Below are 22,068 nucleotides of genomic sequence, written 5' to 3'. Positions count from 1 at the left end.
TGTATATAAAGTCTGCTGCAGTTTCCACGGTATGCATCCGATGAAGTGAGCTGTAGCTCACGAAAGCTCATGCTCAAATAAATTGGTTAGTCTCTAAGGTGCCACAAGTACTCCTTTTCTTTTTGCGAATACAGACTAACACGGCTGTTACTCTGAAACATGCTGACAATGTCCCTTTAACTTAGCTCTTCAAGCTAAATTGCATCTGAGATGAGGACTGCAGAAAAAGTGTATCCAGGCATTCAGTGGTGTATGCTGCATTATTAAGACCAACTTATGAGATCCTAAGATGGAGCTCACAGCTGGTTTCTCACTCAAGGGAAGGATAAAGCTGGTCAGCTGCTGGCTTTTGTGATCCATGAACTCAGCTAGAAGGAAGATATTTGCACACGTCAGTATTAAGATTCAGCATTTGATTTTGATAACAAATAAATGTCCGCGTATTTGGAAATCCAGTATGGGAAGCACTTGCACTCTAGGCAAGTTGCCAGCACAGCTCTCAGTGTAGAAAAACGTGGCCACTTCTGACTTCGAATAATGATAGTCAATTTTCCTGACAAGAAAAGCCTCTCCTGTGTAATAGTAACTTACAAACACTTCTACTTTAAATTTATCACAGTTTGGCGGACTTTTATACTAACCTGGGTTCGCAATAGGTAAGGCATTAGAGCAATTTTCTTTTGCACATGTTTCCATCATGGACGTTAGAGTTGTGGTAGGAACTTCACCAATACCTGACAAAATGAAAAGCAGGATATTGATCAAGAGGCACATGCTGTAAAGTACATCTATTAGACATACCAAGCACATTGACAAAAAGTTTAAAACCACAAATCTCTTGAAATGAATTCTTGATTTATTTAAAAAAAAATCAAGAACAAATTAGATCACAGCAGAAAGAAAGCATTCAGCATGAACAGCTCAAAACGATCTCAAGGAAGACTTACACACTATTTTACAGTTGCAGTACATCACAGCTATTCCACCATTACATCAAATGCCACTACTTCTAGTTGGAACAAAATGTATTCAAAGCAACAGACAACTGTCAGATCTGAAAATAATGTCAGTTTTAAAACCATTAGATAAATTATTCACAAAGGCTGACAAGCAGGACACTGAGCTGATATTCAGTCTTCCTGAATCTAGAATATTTAAGAGTTTTCAAGGATAAAAACACAGTTTGGTACTCATTTGTTAATATGTATGGGTTTGAGTAAAACACTAATTTAACATTCCCAAAGTTGGTACACGTGTACATCAGCTTGATTTTATTGAACACCAATTTCACCCTGTGCATTGCAGACAATTTACTGCATTTCAAATCAGTGTTGCAAAAAGTTTAAGGAGCAAAAATGATGACAAAAATCATTCAGTCCAAATAGTCCAAAGTATAGTAGGCTGTTTAAGCAGTGAAAATAGATTCAGTCTGACTTCTTCCCATCTAAGGAGTCTTAAGCTAACATTTTAAATGAATTTTTGCTGTACAATATTCTGCTAACCTGACATCTTCTAATATCATCTGTATATTTTCTTGACTAGATTCTCGTGTATGAATGCCAGCAAGAACGCAACAAGCCACACACAATCTCCACAGAGCCCAACAAGGGGAACACAAAAACATAGGGGTTGCCACCCTAGACCAGTGGTTCATATAGTTAGGTATCCTGTCTCCAATAGTGGTCACAGAAACCTTCTGAAATTAAATTTCAAGTTCTTGATTTCAGCTTGGAAGTTACGTGTAAACCAACCCAACCTTTTAAAGTGATCCAAATATGGAAAACAAGGTGTAGTTAATGTCAGACAGCTTCAAAATGGCTTTATTAATACTTCTCCTTTCGTATGCTCAGTATCCTGAATGAACTTTGCCTTATTTGAACACATTTAGTTTTGAAATAAAGTTATGAACATTTGGATAGTGTACAGAGCATGTGCAGTATTGACTAGATACTGCTAGGTGCCAAGTGCCTTCTGTTAGGTAGCAGGTGCTCAAGCATTCAAGGATCAGCCCCTGAGGGAATTAGTCATAAGCCCATATTTTTTTGGTCTAAGGGTAAAATTCTGACTCCATGATTTTATTAGGGTCAGGATTTTACCCCAGAAGTCTGTGTATAGAACTTGCAGTGTATTTAACAGAAGTTCTATGAACGTTCCATACATGAGAGGTGTATATTTAACAATAAACCTCCACCTGGTGATTTAAAACAAAAAATCTCCACCTGGTGATTTAAAACAAACAAACAAAAAAAATCAGTCATACGTCTACTAAATCTGTTAAAATGGTATACGTCAGTATAGTGCAACATGCATAAAACAATACATTCTGTGTACAAGATGTATTAAAAAGCTATATTTAACTTGCCATGACTTACTCTTCTCAAACAATAGTGAAGAGTGTAATGTTTCTTAAATTCCAACATGAATTGGAATGGGAAAAAAGTGAATGAATTAACTTGTGAGATATTTTAGTAATATTTCAATAGATGAGCCTATGTCTGAAACAAACCTATGCAGAATAATTTTACCTACTAGAGTTAATCTATTAACAAGTCAATGGAAAAACCCTCAGATTGACTTTAAAGGGAGCAGAATTATCCTCATAGAAATGCTAAATTTCAGCAGGATGATGATAATTTGAGGTAAAAGCAATACCTGCAATAGGTGTTCTGTTTTTCAACCGGTCCACCTCCATGATGAAGTCATCTTTCAAGAACAGGAACCCAACGATGGAGAAGAGGTAGACCAGGATGAGAGCTAGCACCGCAGTAAGGATAATGGAGCGGCCATTTCGGGTAACACTTTTGATGACATTGAGCAAAGTCTCCTCTCTGTACACCAAATCGAACAACTAGAAAAAATATAATACAGGAAAATCCAAATAAAGGTGACAATATACAGATGCTAGTTGGGAACACCTCCTCAACTCAGGAAATACACCTATGCCAAATCCTGACCTCAGAAACATGCACATACAATTCCCACTGATATCTGTGGGCAGAGGGCAGAATTTGGCATGATAAACTTTATTAACACACATTACTGTACAACCAACTTAAGAGGAATGCTATACATCAGATATGAGCTGATCCATACTTCGGTAACATTCAGAATCGGGATCCAAACTTAGTAGTTTTCCCCCAGAAGTATAATGGGCTAGACCAAAATCCCAATGTCCCCACAGTATGCAGAAGAGTCCAGATCTAGATTTAAAATTTTGCATTTTGGGCCCATCTACTATATACACACACATAGTTAAGCCCTCGATTCTGCAAACATGCACGTGAATAACCTACAGTCCATTCAGCTGATGGGCTGTTTTGGTATTTAAAGTTACAGATGTGTCAGAAGGCTGTACTTTGTTATGAAAAAGTAAAATTAATTTTACTGTTTCGTATAACCCTTGTAAAATTCGTACTATTTGTGTAGCATCACCTGTGTTGCTAGGATTTAACTTTAAGGGGAGCATACATAAAGATAACTTTTTTAATGTCAAGTTCCTAAACATAACAATAACGATGAACCCCTTTCAAGAAACTATAGCTTTTTTCTTTTATAATTCTGGTTTGTATTAGTGTTCTAAAATTCTTTGGGTCTTATCTTCAATATATGTATTTCAGCTCCAAAATACACAGATTACAGCTATGAGATGACACAGAATGATTTATCAGAATCGTCCATAGTAGAAGGTATTAGTCATAATTCATGAGATCGGAAATCCACACCCTTGTGAGAGGATTAACAACAGAGAAAAAAATTAGGAACAAAAATAAGTTTTGAGTATTTCCACTACCAAGTGAATATGTGTAAGTAACTAGGGAATGTTTACAATTATACCATGAATGAATCATGGACATTTGCCATTCAAAAACAGCAAAAACGTAGTCATATCAGTATTTCTTAAACTTTTTCACAGTGAAGTCTCTATCTTAGGACTGAGATCCTTCCATGGACAACCTCCCCTCCCGATAGACCGTTCTTGATTCCACGCCACCTCGGTGGCAGCTACTGTAATCCATATTATAACATTATTATAACATAGTGACCTTAGGACAATATAAAATTCTTTTAACGCCTTGTGTATAGGTGGTCAGTTACAGTCTCTATTTTGTCTCCCTGCTGTTAGTGTAAAATCCTACATCCAGGGAGAATTAAAACAAAACGCCCTTTCATGTCTTGTAAGCCCCCTCTGCTCTAAATCAATACAGGTCACTTTGAACATTGATTGTATCATCTGGTGTGTTTGCTATGCTTGTAATTTCGGTGTTACCTAAAAGTTTGATCATAGTTGAATTTATACCAAATAAAGACCCTGTAAGACAGATTTTCACAAATAGACTTTACTGCCTGTTTTATGCCCCCTAAATGCAAAGCTTACATTTCACAATTCTTTTGGTTTAAAAAAAATCTCCAATATTAAAACTAACTGCTAGTTTGGTGAATCTGTCTCTTAGTTACACAGTGTTTAGTGGTCTCTTACACTGAGAATGTGAGTACTCACCAGCATGAATGAGTTACAGGTGGGATGGGTGAGGACTTTCAATGGGACATATATTCTTTAGTCACTTGGGTACTTTTAAAAACCCCACCATATATAACAAATAATAGAGTCTTCAGGAATACATTTTTAAAGCCAGGCCTTGTATACTGTTTCAGGAACAAGTCACATTAATTTTAAAGGGGACCAGCAGCTAAAACACTAGGTATAATCCTGGCCCTAATGAAGTCCATAGATGTTTTGCAATTGACTTACTGGGGCCAAGATTTCATCCAGAGAATCTGTACCACATCTCGAAAATTTACACCACTGAGCCTACTTATGTCCTCACATATTAGCACAACTCCTGTTAACTTTAGTGACAACAGGACAGATATGTGTAAGCACAGAAATAGGTTTTGAAAGTTTGATTTCAGTAGGGGTTTTACTAGAGCAAGAACTGAAGCCCTTTAGTGTTGAAAGCAGGATCTATATGAAACTCTGCAACTACTGGACAGACTCGATTGTTCAGAAAACTGAATATAATGAAAGGTGAAAGCCATTGAACTGTACAGGGGTTTATGAAATCTGTCCAAAAGGTTTACACACCACAGAATAAAATGAAAGTGATTAAAAACTACTTAAGAGCATCAAAAAGGGCTTTTTTAAATGCTCTTCGATTTGAAGAGTTGAGTTTCAAGATCATATTTTGTATGGAGTTACTTTCAGTACACCTGTATTGTATCATGAAAGGAATTCTACCTGTGTCAGTAGAATTGAAGAAAATATATTTAAAATGTCTTCAGGCTACATGTCAGAAGCATCCCATACCAACTGCATAACAGTCCCATCAATTTATTAAAATAATTCATTACATTTATTACCTACTGACTAAGGACAAACTGAGAATGAGAGCCCATTGTGCTAGGCACTGTACAAATAAAGAATAGTAGACAGTTCCTGTCCTGAAAAACTTACAGTCTAACTAGACAAGACAAACAGAGGGTAGTGGAAAGGATATAGCATACAAACATAGAATTGGGGAGGGATGGGGGCAAAGAGAAGGCTGTTTAATGATTTTCTGGAACGAAATGTGTAGACAGACCTCTGTAACACAGGCAATAAATCCTAACAAAAACAGTAGCTTCTAATGGGCAGCCACATAACGGTATGCTAAAAATACCCATGATTTGGCATGATTGTCAGGAAGAAATCAAAGACAGCTGCAAGGGTAATGGTATTTTCTATTTTTGCAAGGTCTCCCGCTCCCCGGCGGCACATACTCACCAGGAAACTATAGAAGAATTCATGGACACAGAGGCCCAGCATGCAGACCAGCACGTACGCTACATGGTAGAGAAAGGCCATGTCCATAACGACGGCTCTGTAGCCTCGAGTGAACGTGCCACGGTTTCCAACAAAGCTCACCAGAAATACTATTTTGTTACAAAGCTGGGGGGAGATTACAAGGCTAGGTTTACTACATTAGAACAATATTAGCATCATCTGTTCATATGGTGATAGCGTCTCAGAGCCCCAGTCATGGACCAGGACGCCAAGTGTACAAAGAGATTAAAAGGACGTTCTCTGCTCCCAAAGAGCTCACAGTCAAAGCATAAGACAAGAGACAACAGGTGCAGATGGCCAGACTTAACTAGCTGTTTGCAGAGCTGTTTTGCACAAAAGCCCTTTCAAAACCCTTGCCTTGCCCTTCCACTTTATTCTAAATATGCACATGGATACTACGTAATGTCATATAAGGCACGCACAATGCATTAAACAATATTACTCTGCAGCAGCCACCATTAGCAGTTTTTTCACATTGACTGGGCACCTCGATAGTGTTACTAAAGCTGTTCTCTATATTTAATATATAGAATACTTAAGGGGTGCTGCAAAATCAGAGTTAATACTCTTTAGGTGCAAAAACCAGTGAACTGTCATTCACATTTTATTTTATATATATCTATATCTATATCTCTGTGTCAGACATGTGTAGCGTACACGTTTACACATTAGGTAAGAAAACAAAGCCATGCAATGGAGATTACTTCTGATATAGCTTAAGTGACTTTATTTTGGTAGCCTCAAGCCTGGTCCTGTCCCATTAAAGTAAATAGCAAATCTCCTATTGATTTCAATGGGTGCAAGATTAGGTCCCTATAGTGTACATTCAAATTAAAAATACTGCATCTTAGCACTGCATACAATGCCATTAGTTTTAGACAGCCTGGGCCAGAACTGGATCTCAGTTATAAAGTGTATATCAGGAATAACTCCATTAAAGTCAATGGAGTTGTTCCAGATTTAAGAAAGCAGAGCTGAGATCAGAATGTGATCTGCTGTTTACTATGGAATTTTTGGTTCTGCTCTTTCCTCTCCAAAATTTGTTTTGCATATACAGCCATAGATGCCAACTCCGTGGGTGCTCAGCAACCAACAGTGGGTCCTGCCAATCAGTTCCTCCCTCCACCGCCTGCTGAGGATCAGCTGTTCAGTGGCGGACAGGAGGCTCTAGGGGGAAAGGGAAGGAGCGGAGGCAGGAAGAAGTGGAGTGAGGGCGGGGTGCACTCTGGGGCTGGAAGAGGTGGGGCAGGGGTGGGACCTAGGGGGTAGGGGTTGAGTGGGGGCAGGGCCTGGGACACAGTGTGGGGGTGGAGCACCCCCTAGGGAATCAGAAAGTCGGTGCCTCTGTATACAGCAATATTCCTTTTAAAACTTCTCAGTTATCTTTGTAGCTAAATGTTATGTCAGTATTTGCTCAATTTCTTAGGTATTCCTTTTACTAATTACAGGGAAGTTAGTGTTATTGTGGTATTTGCATTAAACCTTATCTACTTGAAAAGGCCAAATTGAAAAGTTTTTAAAGACAACCACTGTATGCATCTTGGCATTGTCCCTTGAAAGTTAAACAGAATCAGGACTTGGGAAATGTTTTGATTCCAATGAAATACTGAATTTTTAATAGCATTCCTGCCCTTTTCTTTTAGTTCCCTGGCTCATCTTAAGAAGCTGATTATGCTTCTAACAACTTGCCCTTTTTGGGCTTTGTACTTTCAATACCTGTCTGATTGAACAGTATATATATGAAGTATATCTATACAATGATCAGTTCCCTGGGGTCATGGCAAAATGTACATTGTTACTACGTGATCTATTTCTATGTCATTAGTAGGTTGCTAGGGCTTCTTTCATGCCATAAAACATTAAAACACAATTAGAGAATGAAATCTTTGCAAAGAAATTGGAACTGAACCAGCGCAACAGTATGTAGAAATGCCACCATGAAATGAACAATAGGACTGTAATCCACGTTCAGTGGCTGCGGACTGTCTCTCTCTCTTTTTTTTTTTTGCAACTCTATTTTTAGTTAGAATACCCTTTAAAAAAAATGATTCAATCAAACTTCTGAACCAGCACGTTAGAGCTACAGGGCCAGCTTGCAGCTACCCAATCCCATCCCAGCTCTGATATAACATAAAGCTGCTGTGATTCAACAGAAACTTATACAGATACTTGTTAGAACGATCATGAACCCAGTCGTGCTAAATGTGTGTGCAAAAGCAGATGTGAAACAGTACACAGATCTCAGACCTTGCTTTTTTAAAGTATGGCCCTTAACACTGCTGCTTCTATGGAAATGGAAATTATGCTAGTTTTAAAGTACTTACATTAGCAGCACCAAGAAGTATCAACGTAGGCCCAAGCCCTATTGTGTATATAGACCTGAGAATTACAGACACTAAAAAGGGTCGGATACCAACAGGCTTGGAGAAGAAAAACAGCATAGCTGTACAGACTGCCAGTGCTATCCAAAGGAGGACTGAAAACAATGGAGAAAGCGTGCCTGGAAAGGGAAGAAAAGGAAATGTTAACCCTTTTGGAAAATCAGTTATGTGTCAAGAAACAAACCTGAGCAAAGCTTGGTTCCTTGGCCAGTTTACCTACCAAAGTGAATGAATCATGCAACATACCTTCTGACCATAACTTCGCATGATCATAGTGGGAAATACTGTTAATGTATTAGGGTTAATTTCACACAGCTAACAATAAGGGTAGGTAATAAAGTCTTCATTAAATCTGTGGATTGCTCGGAAGAGACAACTTGACAGTCTGTTGTAGTGATTTGCCAATCAGTTCCCTTTTGCAAAGCTCATTAGGGCACCTTAGCTCTAGTGTAATCATTGTACCATGAAACAGTATATTCAAATATTTGGACTGCGTCAATGTAGTACACTTATTTTTCACATTATGAAGTGCACATCCAGTATGGGTGAGGTGAAATGGTGGTGGCTGGGAAATGTGAAGAGGCAGTTAAGATAGGCTCAGCACAGAAACAATGGCAACAGCTCCAGGGCTAAGTAATATCACTGGGATTAGGAAAAAACAGAGACAGCCTCTGGTCTCCAAATTCAGAGTGCATCCAAACTTTCTCCAGACTTGAGGGTGTTTATATCCTGGCAATTGGTTCAAGTCCAGCTCTGTAAAATAATTTTGCTACCAACTAGAATGGGAAACTTCTACCAAATCTGGAATATACCTTTAAACTGGACGTGAGTTCTTCCTTAAAAGGTAGGTCCAAAGCCCTCAATATTCCTTTAAAATGTCATTTTCCCCCCTCCTTGGTTCAGGTCAATCAATTTAATTTAACAGGACTTGCACAGTTGAGGCAAGGAGCCGATGTCTGAAGAGCAGTTTCACTTATATCATATGATGCTGGAATAGCAGAAGTAAATTAAAAGAACATTCTTAGGCTGATTAGATCAACCCGAGCACTTCAGACACATGGCTGTGGGCTGATTTACTCAAGGAGAAGGGGAAAAAAACGTGAAATAAACCCTGGCTCTAGAGTTAGTTTTTTTTGGAAGGGGAGGAGGGAGAAAGGAGTCTGTCTGGTGACTATTCCTGCTTCGCCACATCCATGTTTATTGTCAATAAATCTCTAATTACATCTACAATTGCCTGGAATTATGGGATTTAGAAAAGTGAACTGAACTATCACTGAAACCACTGGATTATTGGGACTGCTTAAACTAATACTAGACATGCCTGCAGTTCAAATTAAGTGTTAATACCTACTGATTGCAGCCCAGAGGATTTTACACATTGTAAAACTCTCAGATTAGGTAAATATGTCTTAGTTTAAGTGGTATAATTTGAACTCTCTATTTCTTCTCTGTTATTCTTTATGGTCTGGAACACATACACTTGAAACAAGTTTAGACTTTAGAAAATTGAGAGCAGTGGAGACTAGAATCTTCTCTTTACAGAGCAGTTATATACAGGAGGAATCTCGGCCCTGAAAGCTTCCCTACATAACCCTGCTGATGTGCCTGTTCTGTAACCTGCAGAGACCACCTCAGGGGGTTAAAGGGCAGTTCAGTCTCCCTGCCAATCCACTTTAATCCTTTGCCTCTCTGTTGAGTCTGCCAACCAGACCCATCGGTTTGTGCCAATTATGGCAGTGGCGTTTGGGAAGAGCACATGTATCCACTAGACCCTGGACTGATTCCACCCACTCCATTCACATGAGCCATCAGATGGAAGTGACTTTCAGTCACATTACTAATTGGACTGGATGTGAACCAATGACCTAGAGATGAATGGCTCTCTATTTCAATTCCCAATCTCTTGAGTCATGCAGTCCCCTTTGTCCCCATTTAAGCATGTTTAGGCTACAAAAACAAGTCTACAGTAGTCATTTGATGGAATATATTATTCAATATATTTCTTATGAACCAGAGCCAAAAATCACTTTGCTTTTAAATACATCATTGCTTTTTAATCTAATAAATCTACCATTTGCAAATGATGTGTTATTTTATCCTTATAGCAGCACAGCAGTCAAAAACTGACAAATGAAACATATTTAAAATAATTTCATTCCATATCATGCCTTCCTAAATGGCCACTGAATATTTCCGTACGTTTTCAAAGAAATGCAGATGATTGACCACATCCAAAATCCTCTGAAATCAATGAAAAAAAAACTTTCCATTCTCTGATGTATGGCTTATATTCAAGGCTTATATATGAAAACATTCTCTGATGTATGGTAGTGTTGCTTTTTTGTTTCCCAAAGAGTCCAGATTACACATACAAAGACACAAGAGAGGATTAAATAAGACGTTTCATTTCTGCAAAAAATTTGAGACGAGAACAAAAAAAAGTTTCATGTTTTTCACAAACTTAAGACTGCGTGATTCCTTTGCCAGTATTGCAAATTTCTTTTCATTCTTAATATTCATTTAGTGATTTATATAGCACCCAAATGTCTGCTAGAGATTTTTCGCTGTAATTCTGGTCACTAATACTGTCCTTGTCATAGGACTGATACCAAATACCACACTGGCAGCTGCCCAAACCGATGGCAGCAATTAATACTATGCCTAACAATTCCAGCACATTTTTTCCCATGAGATTCCTACAGTATATAAAAACACACCATAGAATCAACTCATATTATATCATACAACAATGTTCAAGAGCAACTAAGTCTATTGAATTGGATTTTCAGCTGTGCCTGTGATTTTGGGTGCCTGATTTGAGACATCTTATCAGAGCCTGATCTGCAGAAAGTGCTGAGCGTCCGGCCTCTGAAATTCAGGCCCCGTTAAGGTGGCTCAAACTGGGCATCCAAAATGACTAGTGAATTCTGAAAATCTTAGCTGTTCTGTTTAAAAAGAAAAGGAGTACTTGTGGCACCTTAGAGACTAACCAATTTATCTGAGCATAAGCTTTCGTGAGCTACAGCTCACTTCATCGGATGAAGTGAGCTGTAGCTCACGAAAGCTCATGCTTGGATAAATTGGTTAGTCTCTAAGGTGCCACAAGTACTCCTTTTCTTTTTGCAAATACAGACTAACACGGCTGTTACTCTGAAACCTGTTCTGTTTAAGTTATTCAAGAGCTTTGCAAGGCAGAAGGAGAGTCATAGGAATCGCTATTTGGTGATGGAATGGCTTGTGTTGCTTTATAACTGAAAATGTTCACTAATATAAGGAAAAAAAAAGATCACTTACCTTCATCTCCATCATCTCCAAATGGATAGAAGAGAGCAACTGCTAAATTGATGAATACAGCCAGGTTGAAGGAAATGCTCCCCCAGAGAGAGATGTGTCTGGAGAACCAGAACAGGGCTGGGTTATCTAGGCAGGAGAGAAAAGCAGCATTGGAGAAATGAAAAGGAGATGCATGAGCTTATGAGCAACAGGTTCATGCAAACAAGAAATGCAGCTTAATGGAGAACAGTAAAGTCCAAAATAAATATTCAGGTTGAATAGTCCTAGTATATTGTATTTACATGGCGCTTTTCCACCCAGAAGGATCCCAGTAATCTATTATAAATTACGACCCTCCGGGGCTTAGTAACAAGAGTTTTACCTATTTTAAGTTTGGAGGACTGGACCTTTTGTGAAGGAATCATTTCACTTGACAGCGAAAGGAGAGGGGAAATCTGTGGACAAATGGCTCCCTGTATGCTTCACAAGAGTGGAGGGAAGAGGATGTTTTGGTCAAAGATCCTGGAACACAGACCCTCTGTTACAAAAAATGCAATGGGTTTTTTATGACCTCACAGAACAGTCAAAGTCTCAGGCTTACGATCTTTTCCAAAAGACCCACTGAAACCACATAAATCACAATTTACCTAAGGGAGAGAGGAAGGCTCAACCCTGCCAATAAGGATCTAGGGTAGGGGTTCTCAAACTGGGGGTCGCAAGGTTCTTACATGAGGGGTCGTGAGCTGTCAGCCTCCACCCCAAACCCTACTTTGCCTTCAGCATTTAGAATGGTGTTAAATATATAAAAAAGCATTTTAATTGATGGGGGGGTCGCACTCAGAGGCTTGTTATGTGGAAAGGGTCACCAGTAAAAAAGTCTGAGAATCACTGAGGAGTCTTAGTATTTTACATGCAGTGCTCACACTTCTAAGTCCTCCCTCATAACTAAATAGATCTGTTCTATTTTTGTAATAGCACCTAGAGGCCCTTTCTGAAACCAGGGCTCCATTGTGCTAGAGGCTGTACAAACACAGTTAAAGTATGTCTACACTGCAGTTAAACACCTGCTGCTGGCCCATACCAGCAGACTCAGGCTTATGGAGCTTGGGCTAACGGACTGTTTAATTGTGAAGTAGACATTTGGGCTTGGGCTTGAGTCTAAGTTCTAGGACCCCACGAGGTGAGTGTTCGAAAATGTTAATTCCAATTAAATCTTAATATATGGTGTTTCAAAATCTCTAAAACCTGTGACATTTAACTATTTGAAGATTACATTTTTCTCAGGAAATTATAAAGACTCCTAGAATGCTCTGAATTTCCTGTATGCATAAAAGATGCACCCTTGACCTTCTTGGATCTTTCTGCTGGCTGTAGGACTTCACTTGTTAACATACTGTTGGAAATGACTAAGAACATAGTTGACTCCTAGAAACAGACAACTCCCCAAACTGGATCTTTTTGTCTCAGAGTAAGGTCAGCTTTAATTACCCACATTTAGAGTCAGCTCAGACTAAACATTAAGATTCACTTGTGGTAAAATTAGGCTGTTAACTTCTGGGTTTTAAGGATCTGGAGCCTTTGCATGAGGCATCCTCTCATTTCAAGCAATGCAGCATTGTACGATAACATAGCAACTCAGACACTGGGGTAAAGATTAAACAGCACTTGAATGTATATTGCATTTTCAAACAAAATAATAGGGACGCTTGTTAAGTGTTTCATCTATGGAAGGAAATGTGGGCATTTCTGTTTTGGATTAAAAAAACCCCTAATCTATGCTTGTTTAGCATTACAGAGGTCAGATCCAAGTCTGCGCTCTCTCAGACAGCACTTGGGGATTTTTGTTTGTTTGTTGGTGTTTCTTTTAACTGGGATCCCAGTCCTACTGTGTGAGCAGAATTATTTTGAAATAGAAACTACACCCTGGGAATTAAATTCACAAAAACTACAACCCAACATCATGTTTTTAGTGGTGGTAAAAGCTTCCAATTAATTCATTCCACTCTAGCTAGCCAAATCCTCCTGCAGTTCTGTCCATATCTGGTATTCTTCACTTCCTTCCTAACTGGTTGTGCAATGCTGCTGTGAACTGTTCAAGAGCTGCTGTATTCTACCTCTCAGGCATCTGCATGTTAATGGTGGATGAAGAGATCCTTAGATCTATATCCCACTTCCTTATCAGGAATGCTGTGAAGCTTAATTGTGAAAAGGCTGGATTTACCCTGGAAGGTGCACAGGGCTGCCATCTACCACCTCCTGAAATGCTAGAAACAACTTCACTCTTACGGGAGGTCACATGGCAGCAAATCTTCTGCCTCCCCTGAGAACTCCATCCTGGGGGAGCAGCTATAAGTTCTGTGTGGGGTTCCTGGGAGAGACCCCCAGGGAACCAGCCAGCTGACCCTTTGTGTTCTAGCAATGTCCCTTCTGAAACTAGCACCACCCACTTTCTTGCCTGTGCCAGCTGGAGCTGCGCCCTCCAGTGGAATGGGTGTTGTAAACAGTTTGAGTAGGTATGTCCCCTTGGCCACCAAGGATTCACAGACTGGGTTCTGCTGGGAATTAAGCCAGCTGGATTTTTGTAAAGTGCTTTAAAAGATCCTGGGATGCAAAGTACTATTACTAAGAAAACAGATCATTCTCCAGGAATAGTAAATAATGACTCAGTGCAAAGAGGTCTGGTATAAATTGGCAGGGCTCCACTAACTTCATGGGAGCCACACTGTTTTACACTAGCTGAGGATCTGGCCCAAGGTGAAAGACGTTTTCAGTGAATTACATTTAAAAGTATAAGTACACAACTACACATGTTCTTGTTAAACATTAGGGGCCAAAATTCCATCTGGCATAATTGGGTCAACTAATTTTCAGTGAAGTTACACCCATTTAGTCCACCACTCAATTCTGGTCTTGAGAGCCCAGAAGATGATTTCATTAGTCACTTTTCCATATTATTTCTTCTTTGTGTATGTATCTCTCTTTCCCCCCCCCCCCCCCCGCAGGTGGCACATCTCCAGTGACTTACAATCTTGGGTTTGGAAAATGTTTTCTTGTAATATCAAAGGGATTGGAAACAAGTAAAAATGAAAACGGAAAATACTTGGTTGGTGACTTACAGGTTTTAAATACAATTAGACAACCTGAAACTAAATCCTTGAAACTACAGATAGTACTTACTCCTAATTTTCTTCTGCCACTTCATTTCATTGTACAGATCTTCTGTCTGATGGAAAAAGTCATTCACTTTGCTCCCTTGTTCATCTCTCTCAGTTGTATTAAATACACGACTTTTGGATTCTCGAGTGAGGAATTCACAAATATTGGGGACAGGGAAGACTATCTGTTCCATGGTTCTATCATGACGGACAATCTGTAAATACAAATGTATGTGTCTTTCAGGGTCAGAAACTTCTCAGTCATGCTGTGATTCCCTTCTGACTCAGAGCTTGCTTTTATTTACAAACTGGTGTTGAACTAATTTTAAAAATTTCAATTACACCAAGACACTACATTAAAAAATACTTACCTAAGTAATTTATACTAAAATTTTCTTTGCCTTCAAAAACCTGCCTTAAAATGAGGTGTGCCTTAAATAAAAAATCTAGATCCAAGTATCCCCAATCTTTGAGGACATTCCAAATCTGAGCCCTGCAAACTGCCCCCATATTTATAATAAGCTAAAGCAAAACTTCATATCCAAACATTCTCAGACTTTAAAGGGCTTAGCATTTGGATGAAGAACTTCATTTTGTAGCTTGAGCCCATCTCTATGAGGTTGTAAATCATGAAAGGGGCTATGTGAAAGGAGCACCTTGTTACTCAGATAGTGCCAGTTTCTATGTGCCTTAGGGTTTTATCTGCTTACTTGACAAAACCCAAGATATTGCTACAATTATTCCTTCACAACCAACAGAACTACTTGAGAGTGAGCTGGATTCCATTCTATTAGAAATGTTTGCTGAATCTGACTGTGGAGTTTGTATTACTGGTGAAGCAGCACTAGGCGGAAAACACACCTTGGATCTCAGATCCCAGGTTTTTTGGAGAGCTCATTATCATGGAACCATCATTTGAGTTACAAATTGAACAAATTGTGTATGCTGAGCTGACAGACTATATATCTGGAACTCCACAATTGGCCCAGATCTGGCAAACCTCTCTCTTATTTCAACAGAAGCAGTGTTGGGCTCAGAGTCATTTACGTCCTCATTTTCAGGAAGTCCCCAAAGCTGTGGCTGTTTTGCAAAAAGTTGCCTTCTCTCTCCATTCTGAAATGGCTTGATATTTAAGAACAATATATTTATGTATCTTCACCTCAAGGATAGCAAAACTAGTGTGTGAGTGTGTCTGGGTATTGGTGCACAATGAATGTAGTACTGTCTATGGGTGAGCTGACCTTTTAGGTTTCAGAGTAACAGCCGTGTTAGTCTGTATTCGCAAAAAGAAAAGGAGTACTTGTGGCACCTTAGAGACTAACCAATTTATTTGAGCATGAGCTTTCGTGAGCTACAGCTCACTTCATCGGATGCATGCCGTGGAAACTGCAGTAGACTTTATTTATACACAGAGAATATGAAAAAATACCTCCTCCCACCCCACTGTCCTGCTGGTAATAGCTTATCTAAAGTGATCATCAGGTGGGCCATTTCCAGCACAAATCCAGGTTTTCTCACCCTCCACCCCCCCACACAAATTCACTCTCCTGCTGGTGATAGCCCATCCAAAGTGACAACTCTTTACACAATGTGCATGATAATAAAGTTGGGCCATTTCCTGCACAAATCCAGGTTCTCTCACCCCCTCACCCCCCTCCACAGTGAGTTTGTGTGTGTGGTTTTTGGGAGGGGGGTGAGAGAACCTGGATTTGTGCAGGAAATGGCCCAACTTTATTATCATGCACATTGTGTAAAGAGTTGTCACTTTGGATGGGCTATCACCAGCAGGAGAGTGAATTTGTGTGGGGGGGTGGAGGGTGAGAAAACCTGGATTTGTGCTGGAAATGGCCCACCTGATGATCACTTTAGATAAGCTATTACCAGCAGGACAGTGGGGTGGGAGGAGGTATTTTTTCATATTCTCTGTGTATAAATAAAGTCTGCTGCAGTTTCCACGGCATGCATCCGATGAAGTGAGCTGTAGCTCACGAAAGCTCATGCTCAAATAAATTGGTTAGTCTCTAAGGTGCCACAAGTACTCCTTTTCTTTCTGACCTTTTAGGGGAGTCCTGGGTGACACCTCACCTGTACCTCTCAGTCCCAGGGTCATGCGATGGGGGCCTATGACTAACAACTAGGCCAGCTGGGGGGATATAAGGGCAGCTTAAGTACAGTTAGGAAAGAGACCCAGAGGAGCAGGAGGGTTGAGAGAGCTGCTCCACAGCAAGACACCTGCAGGAGACCCAGGGTGAGAGAGGATCTGTGAAGGGGCTCTCCACAGGCTTGGCTGATGCCTCCTGCCACAAGGGGCAGAGGCCTGAAGAGGAAGAGGCTTTAGGAAATGCCAGGAGCAGGAACTGGGTTTGGGAAGGAGCTAGTGAGCCCAGCAGGAGCTGACAGAACTTTGAAGAGCTGGGGAATGACTGGCTTTCACTTAAAATGACACTGAACTGTGATTTTCTTTTAATAAACCAGACCCCAAGAAGGATGTGGTTTGACACGAGAGTCTACGTGCAATTACTCACCCTTAATCAACTGGATTTGCATCAGATAGTCACAGTTTCCAAATGACAGCCCTGCACACCTCGCAGGCACATCCCCTTAAAGCTGCCACCCTTGAACTCTACACCTTTTACTACCGCCAAAGTCAAGAAATGTTTTTCCGTCCAACAGGTGAATGCTGTTTACAATATGGAAAGGAGCTGATGAACCAGACCCACCTCATCCTGTTAGGCAAAAACTGCACTGAATCTTCAAGCCACTTCAAAAACTTTGTACTACAGCCAAAGTTCTCATTTGATCCATAAACCTCCTTGACTTGAAAAGCAGCGTTTATGTGACTGATGTGCTACAAAGAACTATTCTTGTCTACAAGACACTACTGCTATCCCCAGTCATTATTTCCATAACAAGAAATGTCCCGTATCCCACAGGGGAGCAACGGTAGGACAATTGTTTGAAATATACCAAGCCAATTTTAAAGAACATCCAGGCCTTTTTTCCCTTCCCCAGTATGATATTATTCAGCTTTTTCCCTTTCAAAGTAAGCTACACTATTTAAATATGTTTTGTTTTTCAGGAGAAATCTAAAGGAGAAGCTCTGAAGGAAGTAAACTGGCCTCAGACCACAATAGCTTCCCTTTTGGTGAGGAATTTTTTACCTCAATCTGTGCTGTGTGATTGGCATAGTACTTCAAGGCTTCATCTCCTTCTTCTGGATCAGACCCTGGCTTCAGCATCTGCTGCAATGTTTTATTGTGGCGAGCCAACTAGAAAAAAGAAGACCATTTGATTTATTTCCTGTTCTCTGGTTTACCATCTCCACTTACATGCCCCCTCCAAACATGCCCCAATGGGCCTCTTTCTGTAAATAATAACCCAAAATGCCATTTGCTGATACCATATAAATAATTTGATGTTAAAAAGCCAGTTTAAATAAGCAAGTCTTCAGCTAAATTTTATGAATGCTGACTCTGCCAGCAGTCCATGTCTTTTTGGAGGGTTTTTCAGAGACACCAAAAGGTTAGAACAGCAGCACTGCCCAGTTAAGTTCAGATATAAAATCTGCATACCTCTGACAGTGCTGATTTTCCAAATTAGGTAATTACATTCGAAACTTCCCCCATGATTTCAAATGGACAAGTTATTCGTCAATATGCTGTTGTACGATGTTGCTGGTCCTGTTAAATAACTGATGTTTTCCTACCCCAGAGGCAGCTGACCTCCGTGTTGGGCAAAATGACTCATATATTGTATATATTCAAAAAAGTACTTTAGGTCTTGTCAGATGTTTAAAGGCAGGGGTGGCCAACCTGAGCTTGAGAAGGAGCCAGAATTTACCAATGTACATTGCCACAGAGTCACAGTAATACGTCAGCAGCCCCCCCATCAGCTCCCCCCGACCCCGCTCCCAGTGCCTCCTGCCCACTGGCAGCCCCGCCAATCAGCGCCTCCCCCTCCTCTCCCCACACCTCCCAATCAGCTGTTTCGTGTGGTGCAGGAGGCTCTGGGGGCGGGGAGAAGGGGAGAAACAAGGGCACTGCAGGCCTCAGGTGAGGGGTGGGAAGGGGTGGAGTGGGGGCAGGGCCTGTGGCAGAGCCAGGGGTTGAGCAGCGAGCACCTCCCGGCACATTGGAAAGTTGGCACCCGTAGCTCCAGCCCCGGAGTCGGTGCCAATACAAGGAGCCGCGTATTAACTTCTGAAGAGCCGCACGTGGCTCCGGAGCCACAGGTTGGCCACCCCTGTTTAAAGGTCTTCTTAAATGTAAACAGTCTGTTATTATTGAGAGACAACAGTAAATGTACTATCACTTCATGAGTCTGTGCCCTGGTCTACACTACAGGATTAAGTTGCATTTAGCCGCATTAGGTCGATTTTATAAAGCAATACGTCTACACAAGCAACCCTGTTCCGTTGACCTAAAGGGCTCTTAAAATCGACTTCTGCAGGGAGTAGCACTAAAATCAACCTTCCTGGGTCAAATTTCAGGTAGTGCGGACGCAAATCGACGTTATTAGCCACTGGGAGCTATCCCGGAGTGCTCCAATGTGACCGCTCCGGACAGCACTTTCAACTCCGATGCACTAGCCAGGTACACAGGAAAAGCCCTGGGAACTTTTGAATTTCATTTCCTGTTTGGTCAGCGTGGTAAGCTCAGCAGAACAGGTGACCATGCAGTCCCCCCAGAATCGCAAACGAGCTCCAGCATGGAGTGAATGGGAAACACTGGATATGATTGCTGTATGGGGAGAAGAATCTGTGCCGGCAGAACTCCAATCAAAAAGAAGAAATGCTAATATATATTCCAAAATCACACAGGGCATGGTGGACAGAGGCTACACCAGGGACACACAGCAGTGCTGCGTGAAAGTCAAGGAACTCAGGCAAGCCTACCAAAAGATAAAGGAGGCAAACGGTCACTCTGGGTCAGAGCCCCATACATGCCGCTTCTGTGATCAGCTGCATGGCATTCTGGGGGGGCACCCTACCACTACCCCATCACTGTTCATGGACACCTGCAAAGGGGGGAGTCTCATGCAACATGGAGGAGGATTTTGTGGATGAGGAAGAGGAGGAGGAAGAGGAGAATGTGCAGCAGGCAAGCAGTGAAGCTGTTCTCCCCGGCAGCCAGGATCTTTTCATCACCCTGAGCCAATACCCTCCCAAGGCGGGATCCTCGACCCTGAAGGCAAGAGAAGGCACCTCTGGTGAGTTCACATTTGTAACTACAGTACAGGGTTTAAAAGCAATAGTGTTTAACATTTGATTTGCCCTAAAGACTTGGAATGCATTCACGGCCAGTACAGCTACTGGAAAAGTCTGTTAATGTGTCTGGGGATGGAGTGGGAATCCTCCAGGGACGTCTCCATGAAGCGCTCCTGGAGGTACTCTGAAAGCCTTTGCAGGTTTCTGGGGAGGACTGCCTTATTTCATCCTCCACGGTAGGACGCTTGACCACGCCAAGCCAGTAGCAAGTAGTCTGGAATCACTGTAGCACAAAGCATGGCAGCGAATGGTCCTGGGTTTTGGTCGCATTCAAGCAACATTTGGTTTTTATCTCTGTGTTAGCCTCAGGAGAGTGATATCATTCATGGTCACCTGGTTGAAATAGGGGAATTTTTGTAAGGGTACAGTAAAAGGACCCCGTTCGTGGGCTATTTGCGCTTGGCTAAAAGGGATCATCCCATAGCCACACGGTGGGGGGAGCGGCGAAGGGATCATCCCAAATAGCCACGTGGAGGGGTGAGGGGAGGTGTGTGCTGCACATACACCCAAAAAACGCAGCCCCTCCTTTTAAATGGCAAACCCAACCGGCGTTGGTGGCTATGGGAAAGGAGCATGTTGCAGTTTGAAAACATTCCCACATGTTATGAAGGTGTTAGAAGCCAAACCCACGTACCCTTTAGCTTACCATGGCTGCCTGGAAACCGAATTCTGTTGCCCAGCCATATGTGCTGTGTCACCATAGCGGCAGGCGCTCAATATAAAATGCAAAATGCGACCTTGTACCTAAAGCACGTGTGCTGTCTGCTGTGAATTGCTTGATTCACTGTGAAAGAGTCTCCCTTTTGTTCTCAGAAATGTATCACCTTAAATTTTACTCTCCCTTTTTATCCCCTGCAGGTAAAAATGTTTCTATGCTGCCCCTATCATCTCCGTCCCTGAGGTTATCGCAGATTAGAAGGCGAAAAAAACACACTCGCGATGACATGTTTTCCGAGGTCATGCTGTCCTCCCGCACTGATAGAGCACAGCTGAATGCATGGAGGCATTCAGTGAGCGCGATAAGAAGAGGCAGGATGCAATGCTGAGGCTAATTGGGGAGCAAACGGACAGGCTCAGGCATCTGGTGGAGTGGCAGGAAAGCCAACAAGAGCACAGACCGCCGCTGCATCCACTGTACAACCGCCTGCCCTCCTCCCCAAATTCAATATCCTCCTCACCCAGACGCCAAAGAATGTGGGGCGGTGGGGAGAAGAGGCGGCTCTGGGCACCCAGCCACTCCACTCCAGAGGATGGCCCAAGCAACAGAAGGCTGTCATTCAAACAGTTTTGATTTGCAGTGTGGCTACAATAAGCAATGTGCCCTTGTCCTTCCCTCCTCCCCTACCCCACCTGGGCTACCTTATCAGTTATCTCCCCCCTTTTTTTTTAATTAATAAAGAAAGAATGCATGGATTCAAAACAATAGTGACTTTATTTCCTTTGTCAGCTCTGATCGTAGGGGGGAGGGTGGTTGGCTTACAGGGAATTAAAATCAACAAAGGGGGCAGGTTTGCATCAAGGAGAAACACACACAACTGTCACACCGTAGCCTGGCCAGTCATGAAACTCATTGCTAGGCTATTTGGATATTTGCAAACCTCATCCCTCCATTTTTTAATCTAATAAAAACTCCTGTGTATGCAATTTTTCCAGTACATTGAGATTGCCAAGAACCAGTGGACAAATTGAATTTATTCTTAATCTGTGAACGTCCTTACAAAGTAAAAATGACAAATATTAAATGTTGCATCAGAAAATAAGAGAATGCAAAAAAAAAAAAAAAAAAAAAAAAAAACCCCTAACGAAAACCCAACCAGAAAAAAAATATTTCCTATCACTTTGTAGCTGCATAAAATGCTGTTCTGCCCTAAGCTGGAGCTTTGGAATTTCTACACTGGATCAACTCACTGGTCCATCTAGTCCAGCACCCTATCTCTGAAAACAGTCAGAAGCAGATATTTCAGAGGAAGATGCAAGAAACCACACAGTAGACAATTATGGAGTAACCTGCCAATAGGGAAAATTTCTCTCTCATCCGTCAATCAGTGGTTGTTTTATGACACAAAGCAGGAGGGTTTAGATCCCTTACATATTTTTTATCCTAATTCAACTGGGGATATTCTTACTACTCATAGTTTTTTCATAGATTTTAAGGCCAGAAGGGACCATTGT

At 41.3% G+C, this 22,068-nt stretch overlaps 1 protein-coding gene across 1 annotated transcript in view; it reads right to left on the bottom strand.

Annotated features, from left to right (window-relative positions):
* ITPR2 (inositol 1,4,5-trisphosphate receptor type 2) overlaps positions 1 to 22,068 on the bottom strand; it is a 350,183-nt gene that overhangs the window by 34,537 nt on the left and 293,578 nt on the right. The window contains exons 46-52 of the mRNA XM_084631622.1: positions 17,792 to 17,899; positions 14,653 to 14,845; positions 11,497 to 11,622; positions 8,146 to 8,321; positions 5,762 to 5,926; positions 2,653 to 2,848; positions 642 to 734 (exon numbers count right to left, since the gene is read on the bottom strand). Coding sequence (XP_084487748.1) covers positions 642 to 734; positions 2,653 to 2,848; positions 5,762 to 5,926; positions 8,146 to 8,321; positions 11,497 to 11,622; positions 14,653 to 14,845; positions 17,792 to 17,899 — 1,057 coding nt within the window. The remainder of the gene's footprint in view (positions 1 to 641; positions 735 to 2,652; positions 2,849 to 5,761; positions 5,927 to 8,145; positions 8,322 to 11,496; positions 11,623 to 14,652; positions 14,846 to 17,791; positions 17,900 to 22,068) is intronic.

Source organism: Lepidochelys olivacea, assembly GCF_965140295.1.
Source record: "Lepidochelys olivacea isolate rLepOli2 genome assembly, chromosome: 1".
NCBI lineage: Eukaryota > Metazoa > Chordata > Testudines > Cheloniidae > Lepidochelys > Lepidochelys olivacea.
The sequence above is the reverse complement of the archived record's forward strand: the minus strand, read 5'-3'. Positions and strand labels throughout refer to the sequence as shown.